At 37.4% G+C, this 14,853-nt stretch overlaps 1 protein-coding gene across 2 annotated transcripts in view; it reads left to right on the top strand.

The window, feature by feature from the left end:
* The window catches only part of hif1al (hypoxia inducible factor 1 subunit alpha, like), an 89,451-nt gene that overhangs the window by 54,271 nt on the left and 20,327 nt on the right, over nt 1–14,853 (top strand). For both annotated transcript variants that reach the window (XM_039768091.1, XM_039768092.1), the window contains exon 6: nt 501–703. In XM_039768091.1, the coding sequence (XP_039624025.1) occupies nt 501–703 (203 nt within the window). The remainder of the gene's footprint in view (nt 1–500; nt 704–14,853) is intronic.

The following is a 14,853-nucleotide window of genomic DNA, read 5'->3' as shown; positions in this document are numbered from 1 at the left end:
TAGAGCCAAGTAAATCTGGAAATCACTAGCTCTCCTACTTTATCATTTCTCTCTTCTTTAACAGCTTAAAGGTCTAAATATACTTTGTCCTTTATCTTGATTCTGTGTTGTTTAACAAGTGCTCTGGCTGTTTATTTTAAATAAGATCTTTAAAATAGCTTATTTAAGTTATTCACATTTTTAAACCACAAATAAAAATTTTCACAAAGATATATTTCCATTGGAATCCGTTTATGTTGTACCTGTATATAGCTTTGTTATAACATTTATTATATAGTTTGTTTACTCTCCAAGCACACTAATAACTTTGTCATTCGTTGTCTGAATAATCTGTTAGGATCCTGTTGTGTGTGTCTTGTTGTTTTCAAGTTCATTTATTGTCACAGTTTATTGAATTTTTTTTCTGTCTTTTTTCTCTTTCACTGTATTTTGATGGCTAGGATTGGTCAGGTTTTGGTTTTCAAAAAAAAAAAATCACCTTCCTTATACCTTTTAAATAGGTACTTCAGTGTTCTGGACATCTACGCACTTACCACACTGAAGAGGATTCTACAAAAGAAGGCTTCACTCAGATACCTCTCACCTGCCTTACGTTGATTTGTGAGCCTGTCCCACAACCGTCCACTATTGATTTTCCCCTGGACAGCAGAACTTTTCAAAGCCGTCATACCATGGATCTTAAGTATACACATTGCGAAGACAGGTGAGAATATTAAATTATTGTAATGTAAGTTTCAAAAACAATGACATACGAACATGGAGGAAGCAGAATTGTTAATAGCATAGAGAAATTCTGATTCGGCAGCCACATTTCAGTAAAATTGTATGTCATAACATTTGATTGTAACGATGCAAAAGATAAAAAAAATTCACTTTTCTAAATATAAATTCAAATGCATACAGAGGCTTAGTTTTGGAGAAAACCTACCTTTGAATGTGTAGCAGAGACAATCTTGTTTAAAGTCCTCATTATTACAACAGAAACCAACCCCATCGGACTGATATATTTAATTAGGTTCAGCATAAGTGTGTTATACTTGTATTGAAATGTCCTTTATTGTAGGTAGAATGCAGAATAGAGTATACAGCAGAAATTGTTTTACATTATAAAGGCAGTAAATTTTATCAGTGGCACCCACTTTCAAGTTCTACATGCCAAACTAAGAAATTAATTGAACATGTTTTCTTAAATGGGTTGCCTGTGTTGTTGCTGCCAAACAATTTCTCAGTTTTGAAACAAGCTTGTTATGCCTCCTGTTGACTCAGAGTTTGAATTAGTAGAAAAGTTGGGTATGTACCCTTCTGCATCAGCCATATTTAAACTGTGCTAGATGTCCAGTTTACTGGTTTGCTGCCTGTGGATTGCAACAGCAAATTAGTTTTGGAAAATGGGTCTTCTGTGTCTTCATTCTCTTCCCATTGGCTTTCTAGCTGCTTTCCATATGCCATCTTTGCTTTACTTCCAAGTTGTGAAGCATTTTTTCTGAAATAGAACTCATTTTTTGATATGAAATTATCAGTATTTGTTATCCTCCGATAAATAATAGTTCCTTTTGTGCCACGTTGACATGAGTAGAACACTCAAGAAATTATTTGCCATTATAGGATTTAAACCCCACATAAAAGTATTAAGGATAGAGCATAGATTTGGTGATGACACTGGAGCAACAAAAAATACTAGAGTGGATCAGATTTTTTTGGGGTCACAAACCCATTTCTTTCCTTGTTTGCTAGCAATACTCCGACTCTTCAGTTAGTGTTAGCTGTGGATTTTTTCATCACTGAAATTAGACTTAAATGATGCTGACATTTTCCATTTACATGAGGTTTACTTCACATTGCCAGGAGAAGTCACTTGGTCATATGCCTGAAAATTAATATCTAAAATATTATTCCTATGTTACTTTGTGTGACATAAATTCTTAAAATGAACAATTGTGTTTAGGATTGCAGGATCGGGATGTGCTGAAGCAATTGGCTTTAGGCAGAGATTGGACCAAATACTCCTAAATCCTAAAACTGTTAATTAACAAAAGTATGCCAGAATTTTATACTGTTCACTGCTTATTAGTAAGGCATACTTATTAAGTATAAGCAAGTGTCTGCCATTTGGCTGAAGGGCTTAACTGCTTTTCTGTTTTTTCTTAGACTTTGATAATGTATGCTGTAATTGTCCTTAATCAGATTTACCAACGTTAAGATTCAGGTTAGCTTATGGGGAGGAAAATTGAAGACACAGAAGAGCTTACCCAGTTCAAGACTTAATGCGGCAAAACAGGCCTGGTGATTTAATTTCATATCTGGAAGAAGGACCCCCTGAATTACACCTGTCGTGTATGACAACAGAGTATTTGACTTTTAGTACCAATCCAAGTACATCTGCAGAGCAAACAAATAACCTGGAAGGAGGTCTAGGTGGTAGACAGATCATAAAACACATGAAGTCAAATATGGAAGCAACATTCATCTTGACAGTGACTAGCTGGAACAGAAAGAGGAGAAGGAATTTTCAACCATGATAATACTGAGATCTTGACATCCATGATGTCAGAACAGAAAGTTTAGGTCGGTGCCTAGCTATTTAAACAGGTCATTATGAGAGGTAGTAGTTATGAATGTGTTAGGCCAGACAGGAAAATTGGAAATATGATAGGCAAGATTTCAGCCAATTTTTATTGCTTGACAAATTTTGAATTTGGGATACCCTTGAAAGCACAGGGAGATACTCGGATATATTATCCAGTAAAAGATGTGCAAGTAGCTTTGTATTTATAGCCTCTGCCTGTGATTTGAGTGATGAAGAGAGGAGGACAGAGAAGATAGTGGTGTCCATTTCTTTTCCAAATGGAAAATGGGCAAGAAATGTCTGCATATCTTAGAATGCTGCTGAGGCAGTGGGGTGTAACACTTATTATGCACAAAAGCTCTGCACTAAAGTCCATTTTGTCTGTTGATAAAACTATTAGCTTTTGTTACTTGCTGCACAACTTTTGTTCATAGGCATGCAAATGCATTTTCAAAGACTGAATTAAAATTTTGCATAAATATAGGTTCTATTTGTTTTACATACTTCATTTACCTCAATTAAATATACTATTTGTCTTTAACTCCTCAAAACCAGTTAACATTTCAGATTGCTGACTTTTATTCAAAAAACATTGTCTCATCTAGTACTAGCATGCATTCTGTAAGTCCTTGAAGGCATTGATCTTGTTGCAGTATAAATTTCACTTGATGGAAGGGCCAATTCCCTGAAGCCCTTGAAAGTCATAAGCTGTTTCATTACACCAGGTCCGTGGTTTTCCTGTTCATGTGAGCTGTTCTTGATCGTGTCATTTGGGAAAAATGGGCTTTTACAAATTTGTTTTTTTTTTTTTTTTGGGCTTAATTTTTTTAAAACTACACAGTGTTTTGGCTATTTCTCAAGCCTGTTTTTCTGCTCTATTAGCACGTTTCACCCTTCACAGAAACCCCCTCCCGTGCTCTTCAGACTTTTATACGTACTTTATCAGTAATGTAATGCCCCCATATCCCCCCCCCCACTCTTTAATATTATATATCAATTATATCAATATATCAAATCTTCGATGGGGAATCCCTATTCCCACTTCAATGGCACATACCTAATCCATTGCTCTCAAATCTTCAAGGTGGACCCCACCCCTCGCTTTTTGGTTTGACAAATGCTGTGGGTCGGGTATCGGGCTGGTTTCCTGAGCCACTTTATGGATCTTGAGTTTTCTTTAGCATCTGAATTTTTTTTTAGGACCTTTCCTCCCTGAAAACAATAGCTGTTTGTCTCATGACTGCTCACCTTAATGATCAGTAGATCCAATTAAACAAATAATGCATTGTGGTGTTGTGCATATTTTTATTTAAATAACCCAGAAAATGTACTCACATTTCACATATTTGTAAGCTGGTAACAGACATTGTGCTCATCTAAAATAATTTTTAAACATACAGTATTTTGTCAATGTAAAATTTTCAAATGCCATGGTGGCATTTGCATCTTGCATTCGGGGTGATAAAAAAGCACATTTGGTTATTCTTGTTTTTTTTTTCTCTCTCTTTATTCTAGAGCAGGGGTTCTCAATGTTGGCCCTGGGGACCCCCTGTGGCTGCAGGTTTTTGTTCCTAATCAGTGACAACACCTTTTAGCACTGGTCTCATTTAATTAGCTGGTATTTTTTTTTCTTTTATGCAACATTCAGAAAAGCATAGCAGCATGATTTTTACATGTATAAGACATTTATAAATATTTCTGCTTTTGCTCTAGATTTAAATACTTAAATCTCTTTTGTTGATTTCATTATACTTTGCCCTCTCTCTGTGCAGTTTTTCCCCCTTCATTGTATCTTAACAATGGCAAAACGAGCAGAGCAGACACCCAGACAAATAACACTGAATAATCAAAGGCTGCAGCTACTTTAGAGTCAGACCCACTTAGTAAATAATGGATTAATTAAACAATTAGAACACCTAGAAAAGTAGAATGAAAATCAAGATGAAAATACCGTTAAAAAGAAAAAAAATACATTATTCCTATATAACTGCTTAGTACATTTTAATATATATATATATATATATATATATATATATATATATATATATATATATATATATATATATATATATTTTTTAGCAGCAAACTTAGTTTTTTTAATTAATATATTGTTCCTTAAACACAGAACTTGGGAAGTATCAGTTCACTTAATTAGCCCAGGAGTTCAATTAAAAACAGAAGCCGGTACAAAAACCTGCAGCGACAGGGGGTCCCCAGGACTGACGTTGAGAACCCCTGTTCTAGAGTATGTTGCAATACACTGGTGCATTTTTAGTAGTTTTTAAAATGTGTTACAACTTTTGAGAATCAGACAGGATGTTAGATTTATTTGCAACTCTTAGATAAACTTTTTTTATTTATATATATATATATATATATATATATATATATATATATATATATATATATATATATATATATATATATATATATATATATATATATATATATATATATATATATATATATATATATATAATGTGTATATATATAAATGTGTATGTGTGTGTCTTTCGGTAAACATAATCTGTATTTTATACCTTGGTGTTTTGTTTTTTTCCAACTCCTGTTCAGTACTAGTGTAATAATAAAATGAGGAATGCTGCCAGCATGTGTTGCAAGGGTTTGTGTTGGCATAGATCCAGTTCTAGGCATTATGCCAAGCCCAGAGGTAAACGAGAACATTTTGTTCCTCTGATGTTAATCTGTTTAGGAGAGGCAGAGTGAATAGCTCAGAGAAAGCACTTTTTTTACTACTGCTCCTTTAATTCAACAGAATAAAAATATTTATCTATATGTATTGTGCCTGGCTAGACTCTGGTTCAAATGGTCTAAATCTAAAATATATTTTGCCAACGTTGGAATATTATTTCAATGCTTTATTGAATTTAATAAAGTTATTATGATATGCATTTTCATAGAAAAAATTGATATTAGATATTGATATCTGTATTAAGGTTATTTTCATGACAAAACAATCTGTATTTAATTACTACTAGGTATCAAAATTTGCAGATTATTTTTTAATTTGAACTAGGGGGCTTTGCCCCCTGCTCACTTCGCTTACCCACCCCCTCCCATCCCCCAAACCCGGGCACACTACGTTCTAGCCACTTCACGTCTCTGCTGCTCGCGTCGTCAAAAGGGGTTGTGGGCTAAATGCACGCTGAGCAGATGCGGTCTGATCAGCTGCTGTTTTTCTCCTGCTGCTGCTGAGGTGCGTGTTCTGCTTGTTGCACTGTGCGTCAATCATTTAAAAGCCTGTACAGCAGCTGTCCTTTTGTCTCACTGCCTTGTCACGCGTGACGTTAGTGTCTTTTGCGGGATGATACATGGTTTAATCCAGCCGTCTTCGGGATAGTTAGGAGCATTTGGCATTACCTGAGGTCTGTTATTGACTGGAGTTCAGGTAAAGGTGAAGGTGGTTATGATTGCATAAAGTGTTCCGTAGCAACTACTTATCTTTACTGAACAAAATTATATCAGTGTTGCAGGTTTTTTGCTAATTTCTTTGCATATATCTAAAGTAATTTCTAAATTTTTAACATCAGAAATGTTTTGAATTGTTTGCTTTTGAAATAGTCAAATTTTTAGTTTAGTTTGCCAGGCTTTTTGGGTATTCTCAGTTATAGGTGAACTAATTTAGATAGCTAAGTTTTCATTTAATTATACGACGTGAGACACAAAAATAACCAGACTGGGATTGGGGCTTTCCTGGAAAACCGTCTGGAGGTCAGCCAAACATTAATCATAGAACTATATCCCCTCCTACATGGCCCCTTTGAAACTGCCGACCGGCTAGGTATATCCTGTGAATAGCCCAGTCAGTATTTGCACAACAATTGCTACACAAGTTGCCGCTATAATGGCGAGTGAAAAAAATGAACAGTGAATCAACATCAAATTTTTCGTGAAATTGGAAAAAAAACGGCCACAGAAACTTATGAAATGATAAAAACAGTGTATGGTGGTGACAATTTGTCTCGCACACAAGTTTTTGAGTGGCAAGGAAGGACAAGAAAGTATGGAAGACGTTTTAACGCCCAGGTTGCCCATGCTCATCTCGGACGGATGAAATCTTTAAAAAGGTGAAATAGTTTGTTCGAAATGATTGTACTGATTTTTCCATAAAGCAGTTTTTGATTGACAAAAATATTTCTGTCCTCGATCATCCTCCGTATTCGGCGATTTAGCTCCTTGTGATTTTTACTTGTTCCCGAAAATCAAAAGTGACCTGAAGGGAACACATTTTTCTTCAATGGATGAAGTGAAGACAGAAACGGCAAGCCTGTTGAAGAAGCAAGAAGACTTCCAGCACTGTTTCAATCAATGGAAGATATACGTATTGAGCAGTGTAGAGATTGGGAGGGGAGCATATAGAAGGTGAGAATGTTTAGAATGCTAGAATTCATCAGTAATTTTTTTTAACCAATCCAGTTATTTTTGTGTCTCACCTCTTCTATGTATTTTTTGTGTAAGTTTTTGAAGTTACGTTTGAAAATGATATTGTGGAAACAACTAAAATATGCTGTTATACAAGTCTTACACTGTGTGTAGGTGGTGTATTGTGCTGTTGTCAAGTAGAAGAACTTTACAGAAAGGTTAAAAGATATCTGGATATGGTGCATGGATAGACCATGGACGGCATTTGAGTTAATCCTGGTGTTCATGAAATCACTTTTGAATTATTTTAGATGTGTAGTAGGAGACATTATCATCCTTGAAGAGGTGAACATCATAAGGGGGCAGTGTTTGCACTATATGGTACTGTACATGTGATACTATGTGAAACTTGGCCTCCTATTCCTTGCCTCATGTTTGACCAATCATTAGAGTAATTAATCACATAAAATGGCTACTAATATCATTACAGTTCCCCTATTATGTTTAACAGTTGTCAACAGATATTGCGGTTGAAGTCGACATTTGGATTTCTCCAAATGTAAGCCTGTCTGGATGTCATTAATAGGGTGAAAGATGACTCCTTAGACCATATTACTTTCTTTCCAGTCATTCAGAGGTTCGGGATTTGTGCTCCTTACACCTGGGTTTGAGTCTATATGTGATAGCATGGAAAGCAGCTGGTTCTTCAATTGCAGCCTTGCCATAAGTTCCAGCTTTGTGAGGCTCATGATGTACAGTTTATGTTGAGACTTTGTCTCAGAAGTGCTGTTTCAGTTCTGTTGTTTGATTCTTTTCTTTTCTGACATTTATCAACTGTCATATGAATAGTCCATTTGTCCTTGATGGAAACTGCTGTTTGTCTGTGTTTTGGATATCCTGCTATTATTTTGAGACTGCTTTTCCCTTAACACATGAAATCAGCTTGCATTTTTTTGAGACACCTGCCATTCGGGCACCAACTCTTTGGCCTCTTTGGAACTGAGATAGTTGTCTCATGTTGCTTTAAAAACTTGCAAATCAAAATGCTAAATGCCAGGACCTTTTTATAGCTGATACTGCTAGTAGGCAATCACAGTAATATGAGTTGCCTTCATTCAGAGCTGTGATTTAAAGTAGTTATTTCAAAGTTAAACTCCTTTTTCATGCAATGTTTTCTGTTGTTTTGTCTAACCCTGTACTTGCATATTTTAAAGGCGAGTTATCGGACTTTAGCATTACTATGTGAAAAGGATATGAGCAGATATGCTTGGAGGTAGGTTAATATGAAGGCATAATCCTATTTACATTTTTTCATCTGGAAACTAGTGATGACAATTAAGCAAAAGTTAATGGTAGTCATTGTCTATCTTTGAAAAGTTTGCACCTCCATTGTCTGTCACGCAAAAACTTGTGAACCCCTGGGCCTTCAGCCTTGATCTTGGTATCAATCAACAGCTTACAACATGAATCATGAATTGGACATGCGGGCTACCTCAGCTATGAAATTTGGCTTTTGGTTCTTCTCACGGCATGCTGTGGCTGACATTGAAAGCACAGTAGCATGTGCCACAGTCAGTAAAAGCTGTACAACAGAAAATCATACATGGCACATGAATTGGAGGTGTGGGCTACCTCAGCCACAAAGTTTAGCATTGGGTCCTTCTCATAGCAGGCAATGATACTGTGCACAGCAACATGCAACCACGTATAGAAAAAAGCTACACAACAAAGCCATACGCATTCAAAGATTTGGAGGTGAGGGCTTCTTCTACCATGTTATTGGGTTTTGGGTTCATCAAGCAAGCAAGCAAGCTAGTTAATTTAGCAGTGTCACTGTTCTACAATCTAGAGTTGAAAAACTAGGCTGGTTTCTGTATGACGGAGACCCTAAATTGAACTAGGTCGAGATGTGTAGAAGTGTTTTTCATATGAAGTTTGTGAGCTTCACTTTAAAAGGTTAGCTACTCATTAGTTCTTCAGAAAATCAGTTGTGACTTTTTTTTTTTTTTTTAACCTACTGCTTGCTTCGCTTGCCAACACCTCCCCCACCACCTGACCCCCCTGCACAACGCACTGTTGTGTAGAGGGGGGCTGAACACACCACAAGGAGACGCACGCGCTCGCTCCTCCGAAACTCTACTTAAACAGTGATACAATAGGAAACAAATAAGTTTATTTATTTTTTTATTTATTTATTTTTTTTAAACCTCCTTTTTGCTCAGTCAGCTGCTGGCTTGCGGCTGTCTGTGATCTGCATCTCGTTTAAAAGCCAGTACAGCAGCTGTCCTTTTGTCTCACTCCCTCGTCTCTCTTGTCCCCCAGACATCCTCAAACGCTATGCGATCATTTTTCACTGTTCCATTATTTCACTGAGTAATATTTTCTGTTTGTTTGCGCTATTGCAATCTTTACTATCATTTCTTTTTGAGACTTTCGAATTTTCCTACTTCCATTATCTCTAACCTGCTCTGCATGTGTATCGAGCCAAAGTTTTTGAAGTCTATACGACGTTCTACTTTGTCTTTTTCCGGCCCTGGGCTTTCTTTTTTGCCTTCTTTTCTCTCCAACGCTTTTGGGTCTTTTTGCGGCACACTGCTCTTCTTCGCTTAGTCATTGACGTGTCATCTAGAACCTATAAAATTTTTAAGAGCTGAGAGCACAGGAAGCGTGTCTGCCAAAAGCATTCTAACAACTGAGAGGTTTGATGACCGTGGTCTTGTTTGAAAATGTTTGTAAGTAGGGTGTGACTTGCAAAAGTCACCGTCTCACGGGACTTGCTTCCAAAGGTTGTAAGTATGATATGACTTGACCCCCTCGTGGGATGTAAAAGGAGTCTCTCTGTCTCTCTTCAGAAGATCTCTCTTCAAAAGGTCATGTCTCGTCGCCGGAAAAAAAAAATCTTGTCTCGTCCCAAGATTTATTTTTTTATAATAGAGAGATTTAGATTTTTCATTACTTGTGCCTAGGAACAAGTTCAGATTTAATTACACAGGACATCAAGTCAATAATCTCTAAAGTTTGACCAAGAAAGTTGAAACTGTTTAAACATTTGGAAATATTCCATTTGTGAAAACCTGATGTAATCCAATTCTGGATGTGGGGAGAACTGAAGAAGTAAGGTAGGAATTGACTATGGAATTTATACCAGTGCATTGCTTATTCACACAAAGTACATGATTTTTGCCCTTGACATTATAGTTGCAATTATGTATTTCTATTCATATCTTTACAGTAAAATACCTACAGTAAAACCTTGGATTGCAAGTAACTTGGTCTGTGAGTGTTTTGCAAGATGAGCTAAAATTTTTAATACATTTATTAACTTGATAAACAAGGCCTTGCAATTCGAGTAATATGTATATGCTTTGTCTGCTGAGCATCACGTGATCACAACTGAGCTGATGGTGCTTCTCTCTCTCACTGCGGGATTGTGGGTAATCATCTCCCATTCTCAGTCTGTCGGCGTGCCTCACTCATATAGTCAACATCCGTATGAGCGTATACTTATTTACTATAGCATTGTGACTACATGTGTATGTTGCAACGTGTGAGTCCCTGTCTTGCACCCCAAAACACGAGGCTTTATTCCACTTGAAACAGAAACAGCACAGTTATTTATTGTAGCGGGATCTGCCACTCTCCTATACACAGACACAGCAGTCAGGCAGGGTCATGGCCAGGTTAGTGGCCAAGTAATACTGTGCCCTGCACATTTATAATGTTCCTTGTATCACCCATCAACGGCAGGCGCTTATAGCATGTCCGCGATCTATTCGGATTCGCTTTTACGGTGAACTGCTACAGTGCTGGGATCCGCCGGTTTCTTCGGGATGCTCTTCCGCGTGTTGTCCCATTGGGTGGAATCCCAAAAGAGCTTAGAAACCTTACAGCGCATAAAGCATTTTTTAAATTTTGTGCCCAAGTGTAGTGACTCTTCAGGCAAAAGCAACTGTCATTGGATAGTCGCAGAAAAAGAAGATTCCAGTGAGCCAACAGATAGTAGGGATTCCGTTAGAGTGAAAGTCGTCCTACACAATAACCCAACAACCCCCCCATCTCCCGCACACCAGCCATGGTTCTTTTCAAAGGTAAAGTGCAGGTTCATTTGTTTTATGTATTTTTACTTTCTATTTTGTATTAATCATTTTTATATGAATACTTTTGGGTTGTGGAACAAATCTGAGTTTCCATTATTTTTTATGGGGAAATTGATATACGAGTGCTTTGGATTACAAGCACATTTCCGGAACGAATTATGCTCTCAATCCAAGGTTCCACTGTATTTTGGGTTGGCAAGTGCATATACTCTATTCTGTATACATAATCAAAACACATCAAGATAAGTCCAGTGCTCTTGAATTGCTTTGTTTTAAACATCAGGATGTTTTCATTGTTGCATTGGTTCTCTTAGCAGATCATTAAACAAAATTCAGAAATCACTTAAGCCAAGAAGAGACCATATATGGCATAACAGGAGAATCCCCTTTAATACTGTTGTGAGAAACATCTCACCACCTCTTTACAGATACTCAGAGCACAGTCGGTGCATTGATCTTTTATAGCATTCTCTTAGAAAAACATGCAATACAGAATAACTTCTATTGTTAAATTTAGAATTTGACAATATTGCAACAGCGTAGCAATCATGATATGTACGGTGTTCAGTTTTAGTATTGGGAACTCACTAATCACCGCATGGAGCTTGTGACCAGAACACTGGAGTCTGATCTAATCACATCAGGTGTGTTTTCTTAGTTCTTGAACAATTGCATTCTGGTTATGATCTCATGGGACAATTTGCTGTTTGCACGCATCATCAATTCAGCATAAATTTCTCATAAGTGTAATGAACCATTGGGCTCAGGTGTGTTTTCATGGTTTTACTCCACCACAAATCAGTTGTGATCACATAGTGAGTCACGTGTTTTAGATCCATTTCAATTTCTGTTCAACATTTGTCATAAAGTCAGTGCAACTTGAGAACAATAATTGCATGAGGGGATGAAGTATCCTTTATCCTAGAGTGTTGCTAATTTTGTGCATAGTGCTAATCCGAATCATGAAGGTTTCTGTTTTGTCTGTTACCACCATTTGCCCATGAGGGCCTGCTAGATATACAAACATGCATTGTAGTCTGACCAGTAATATTTTTGTTAGCCAAACATTACTGGGTCTTTGATGCTGATTGTTTAGCTTTTATGTGCTTGTCAAACTGTACTATGTGGCTGAAATTTCAATGATTGTATAAAATGGTTGTATTTTAGTGTGGAGTTGCCAACAAGTGGTTTTACAGTACATCCCCAGTATGTTTTTGGTCAACACCCTTGAAGCCAAACTAATCCCAAATTACAAATAATGCTGTTCATTTTCCTACTAAACCATAATCCTCATTGTTAGGTAATCTAGGCTCAACATTATTCATGCTTCTCAAAAGTATAAGTAATTCAACATGGCTGCCTATACACTAGTGCGCTTGATGGATATGTCTGTGATTGGGTAAAACACCCATCTGCTGTTTAGAGCAGTCTGCAACTCTGAAAACTTCATCTTTGACACGCTACTCATTGGAATGCTGTAATCACTACTTTTCATAAATTATAATATAGTGTGACAGCCGTAATCGTTATACTGAATGTTTTGTGTAGCCTTCGTTAATACCTCTCTGATTTTTAAAGTAGATATATACACCTTTTCTCAATTTATAATTTTTCAAAGTTTTTGAAATCAAATCTGTTTTACAGTCTTACTGACTTAACATTTTTGAGTCCAGACTACTGTTTCTGGAAATTGGGCCTCAGTACAGTAATCCCTCACTACTTCGCAGTTCACTTTTCACGGATTCACAACTTCGCGGGTTTTTAAAATAAAGTAGTAGTATTTCATAGTTTAAGAACAACAAAACAAATTCGGTGACTAAGTGCGTTGTAACATGGGCTGTGATTGGTACAAAGGAGGGAGACGACAAATCACAGCTTCCCGCTTTCTAATCGGGCCCGTGATTGGTGCTTTGACTGATGCCCAGATCCCACAGCACCTCCCCTTGTCGCTCTGTCACGGCCATTTCTCGCCGAGCGGTTTACTTTACACTGTACTGTGTGTGATTGTTTGTGGTTTCTTTGTGTTGAACTTCGCTTCAATTTTCACCCCCTGCAATGGCTCCCAAACGTGCTCCTTCTTCCAAGGCTGGTGCTGAGCCTAAACGCCAATGAAGAATGATGACGATCGCTGAGAAGGTGAAACTTCTGGATATGCTGAAGGAAGGGAGAACGTTCGCGGCTGTGGCTGCAGACTGGCTAAGGATCTGCAAGAGTGGTCACAGGAATGGGACGATGATATGGTTCGATCGGTCCAATTTTGCAACAAGGTCGACGACGTCATGACCGCCTACAAGCTGCTCTTCGACCGGAAAAAGAAGCAGCGGCAGCAGCTGCCGATCACAATGTTTATGCAGCCTCGCAATAAAGAGCCAGTTCCTACTACTACTACTACGGATACACCTTTGGAAACCGTGGAAGAGGTGCCCCAGGAAATGGCACCGCCGTCTGAAGAGACGTAAAATACAGTCATCGGCTGCGCAGTAAAAGTCATCATCACCTTCATCGTCGTCATTTTTACTGCACAGCATATTTATCACCATCATCACGTCGTATATAGGTATGTGTACTTCGCTATACAGTAACTGTAAACTTATCTACCGATTTCATATTGCTTAACAGTTGTCCCTGTTATTAATAGAGTAAAGGGTGGGTTGTAAACAGTACAGGGAGGGTTTAAAAACGTCCAAATACACGTTAAATTATTAAATAAATATGGTGTCCCTACTTCAAAGAAATTCAGTTATTGCGACCGGCCTTGGAACCTATCTCCCGCGATAAATGAGGGATTACTGTATTGCTTTTTTCTGTTTTATTTCTGTGCTATTCTCTTTGTATAAGAGAAAAATTAAAATCTGAATTTTTTAATTAACGTTTATTATTGTTATGTAATTTTGTTGGTGAAGCTGTCACAAAAGCACCTAGTTTAAAGGCACAAAAAACTTGAATCATGTTGTGTTTTCAATTAACTGAGCCATACATTATGTCATTAGGTAAACAAGGACAATTTTTAAAATAAACTAGGGGGATTTGTCACCTGCTTGCTTCGCTTGCCAACCTCTCCTCCCACTACGCTCCGTTGTGAAGAGGGTGGTCTGAACGCACCCCAAGGAGACACGGCTGCTTCTCCAAAACCCCTCTTAAACAGTGATACAGTGGGAAACAAATTTTTTTTTTTTTTTTACCTCCTGTTTGCTTGATCAGCTGCTGGCTTGCTGCTGCCATGCCGCGTGATCTGTACTTCACTGTCCTACACTTTAAAGTCACTGCCTTATCTCTGTTGTCCCCCAGACACTATTCAATCTCTTTTCGCTGTTCCGTTATTTCACCGAGTAATATTTTCCATTTGTTTGCACTAATGTAATCTTTACTCTCATTTTTTGAGACTTTCGAATTTTCCTACTACCATTATCTCTAATCTGCTCTTCTTGTGTATGACTGGTCTTGCTTCCAAAGTTTGTAAGTATGATGTATGATGCGCTATAACTCAAATGTGATTTATTTGAAGACGCGCTATACTCAAATGTGATTTATTTGGAGACGCGCTATACTCGAATGTTATTTATATAGGGAAGAAAGTACAATGTCAGGTGCTCATTCAGTGTAATAGGAACCATAGCACAGAGAGATGTGTACACTGCAACAAGTACACATGTCGTGAATGTAGGAAGGGTGTGTGGAAATTGTTAATATTTGAATGTGATGATTTTATATAGCACGGATCGGAAATCAGCAGTTCTTAGCATTGCACCACGCAAGCTGTCGTATCAACCGCCTACTGTAACTTGCTTTATTTTTCTTCACTTATAG

Source organism: Polypterus senegalus, chromosome 11 (genome assembly GCF_016835505.1).
Source record: "Polypterus senegalus isolate Bchr_013 chromosome 11, ASM1683550v1, whole genome shotgun sequence".
Classification (NCBI taxonomy): Eukaryota; Metazoa; Chordata; class Cladistia; order Polypteriformes; family Polypteridae; genus Polypterus; species Polypterus senegalus.
This window is presented reverse-complemented; position numbering and strand designations above follow the sequence as displayed.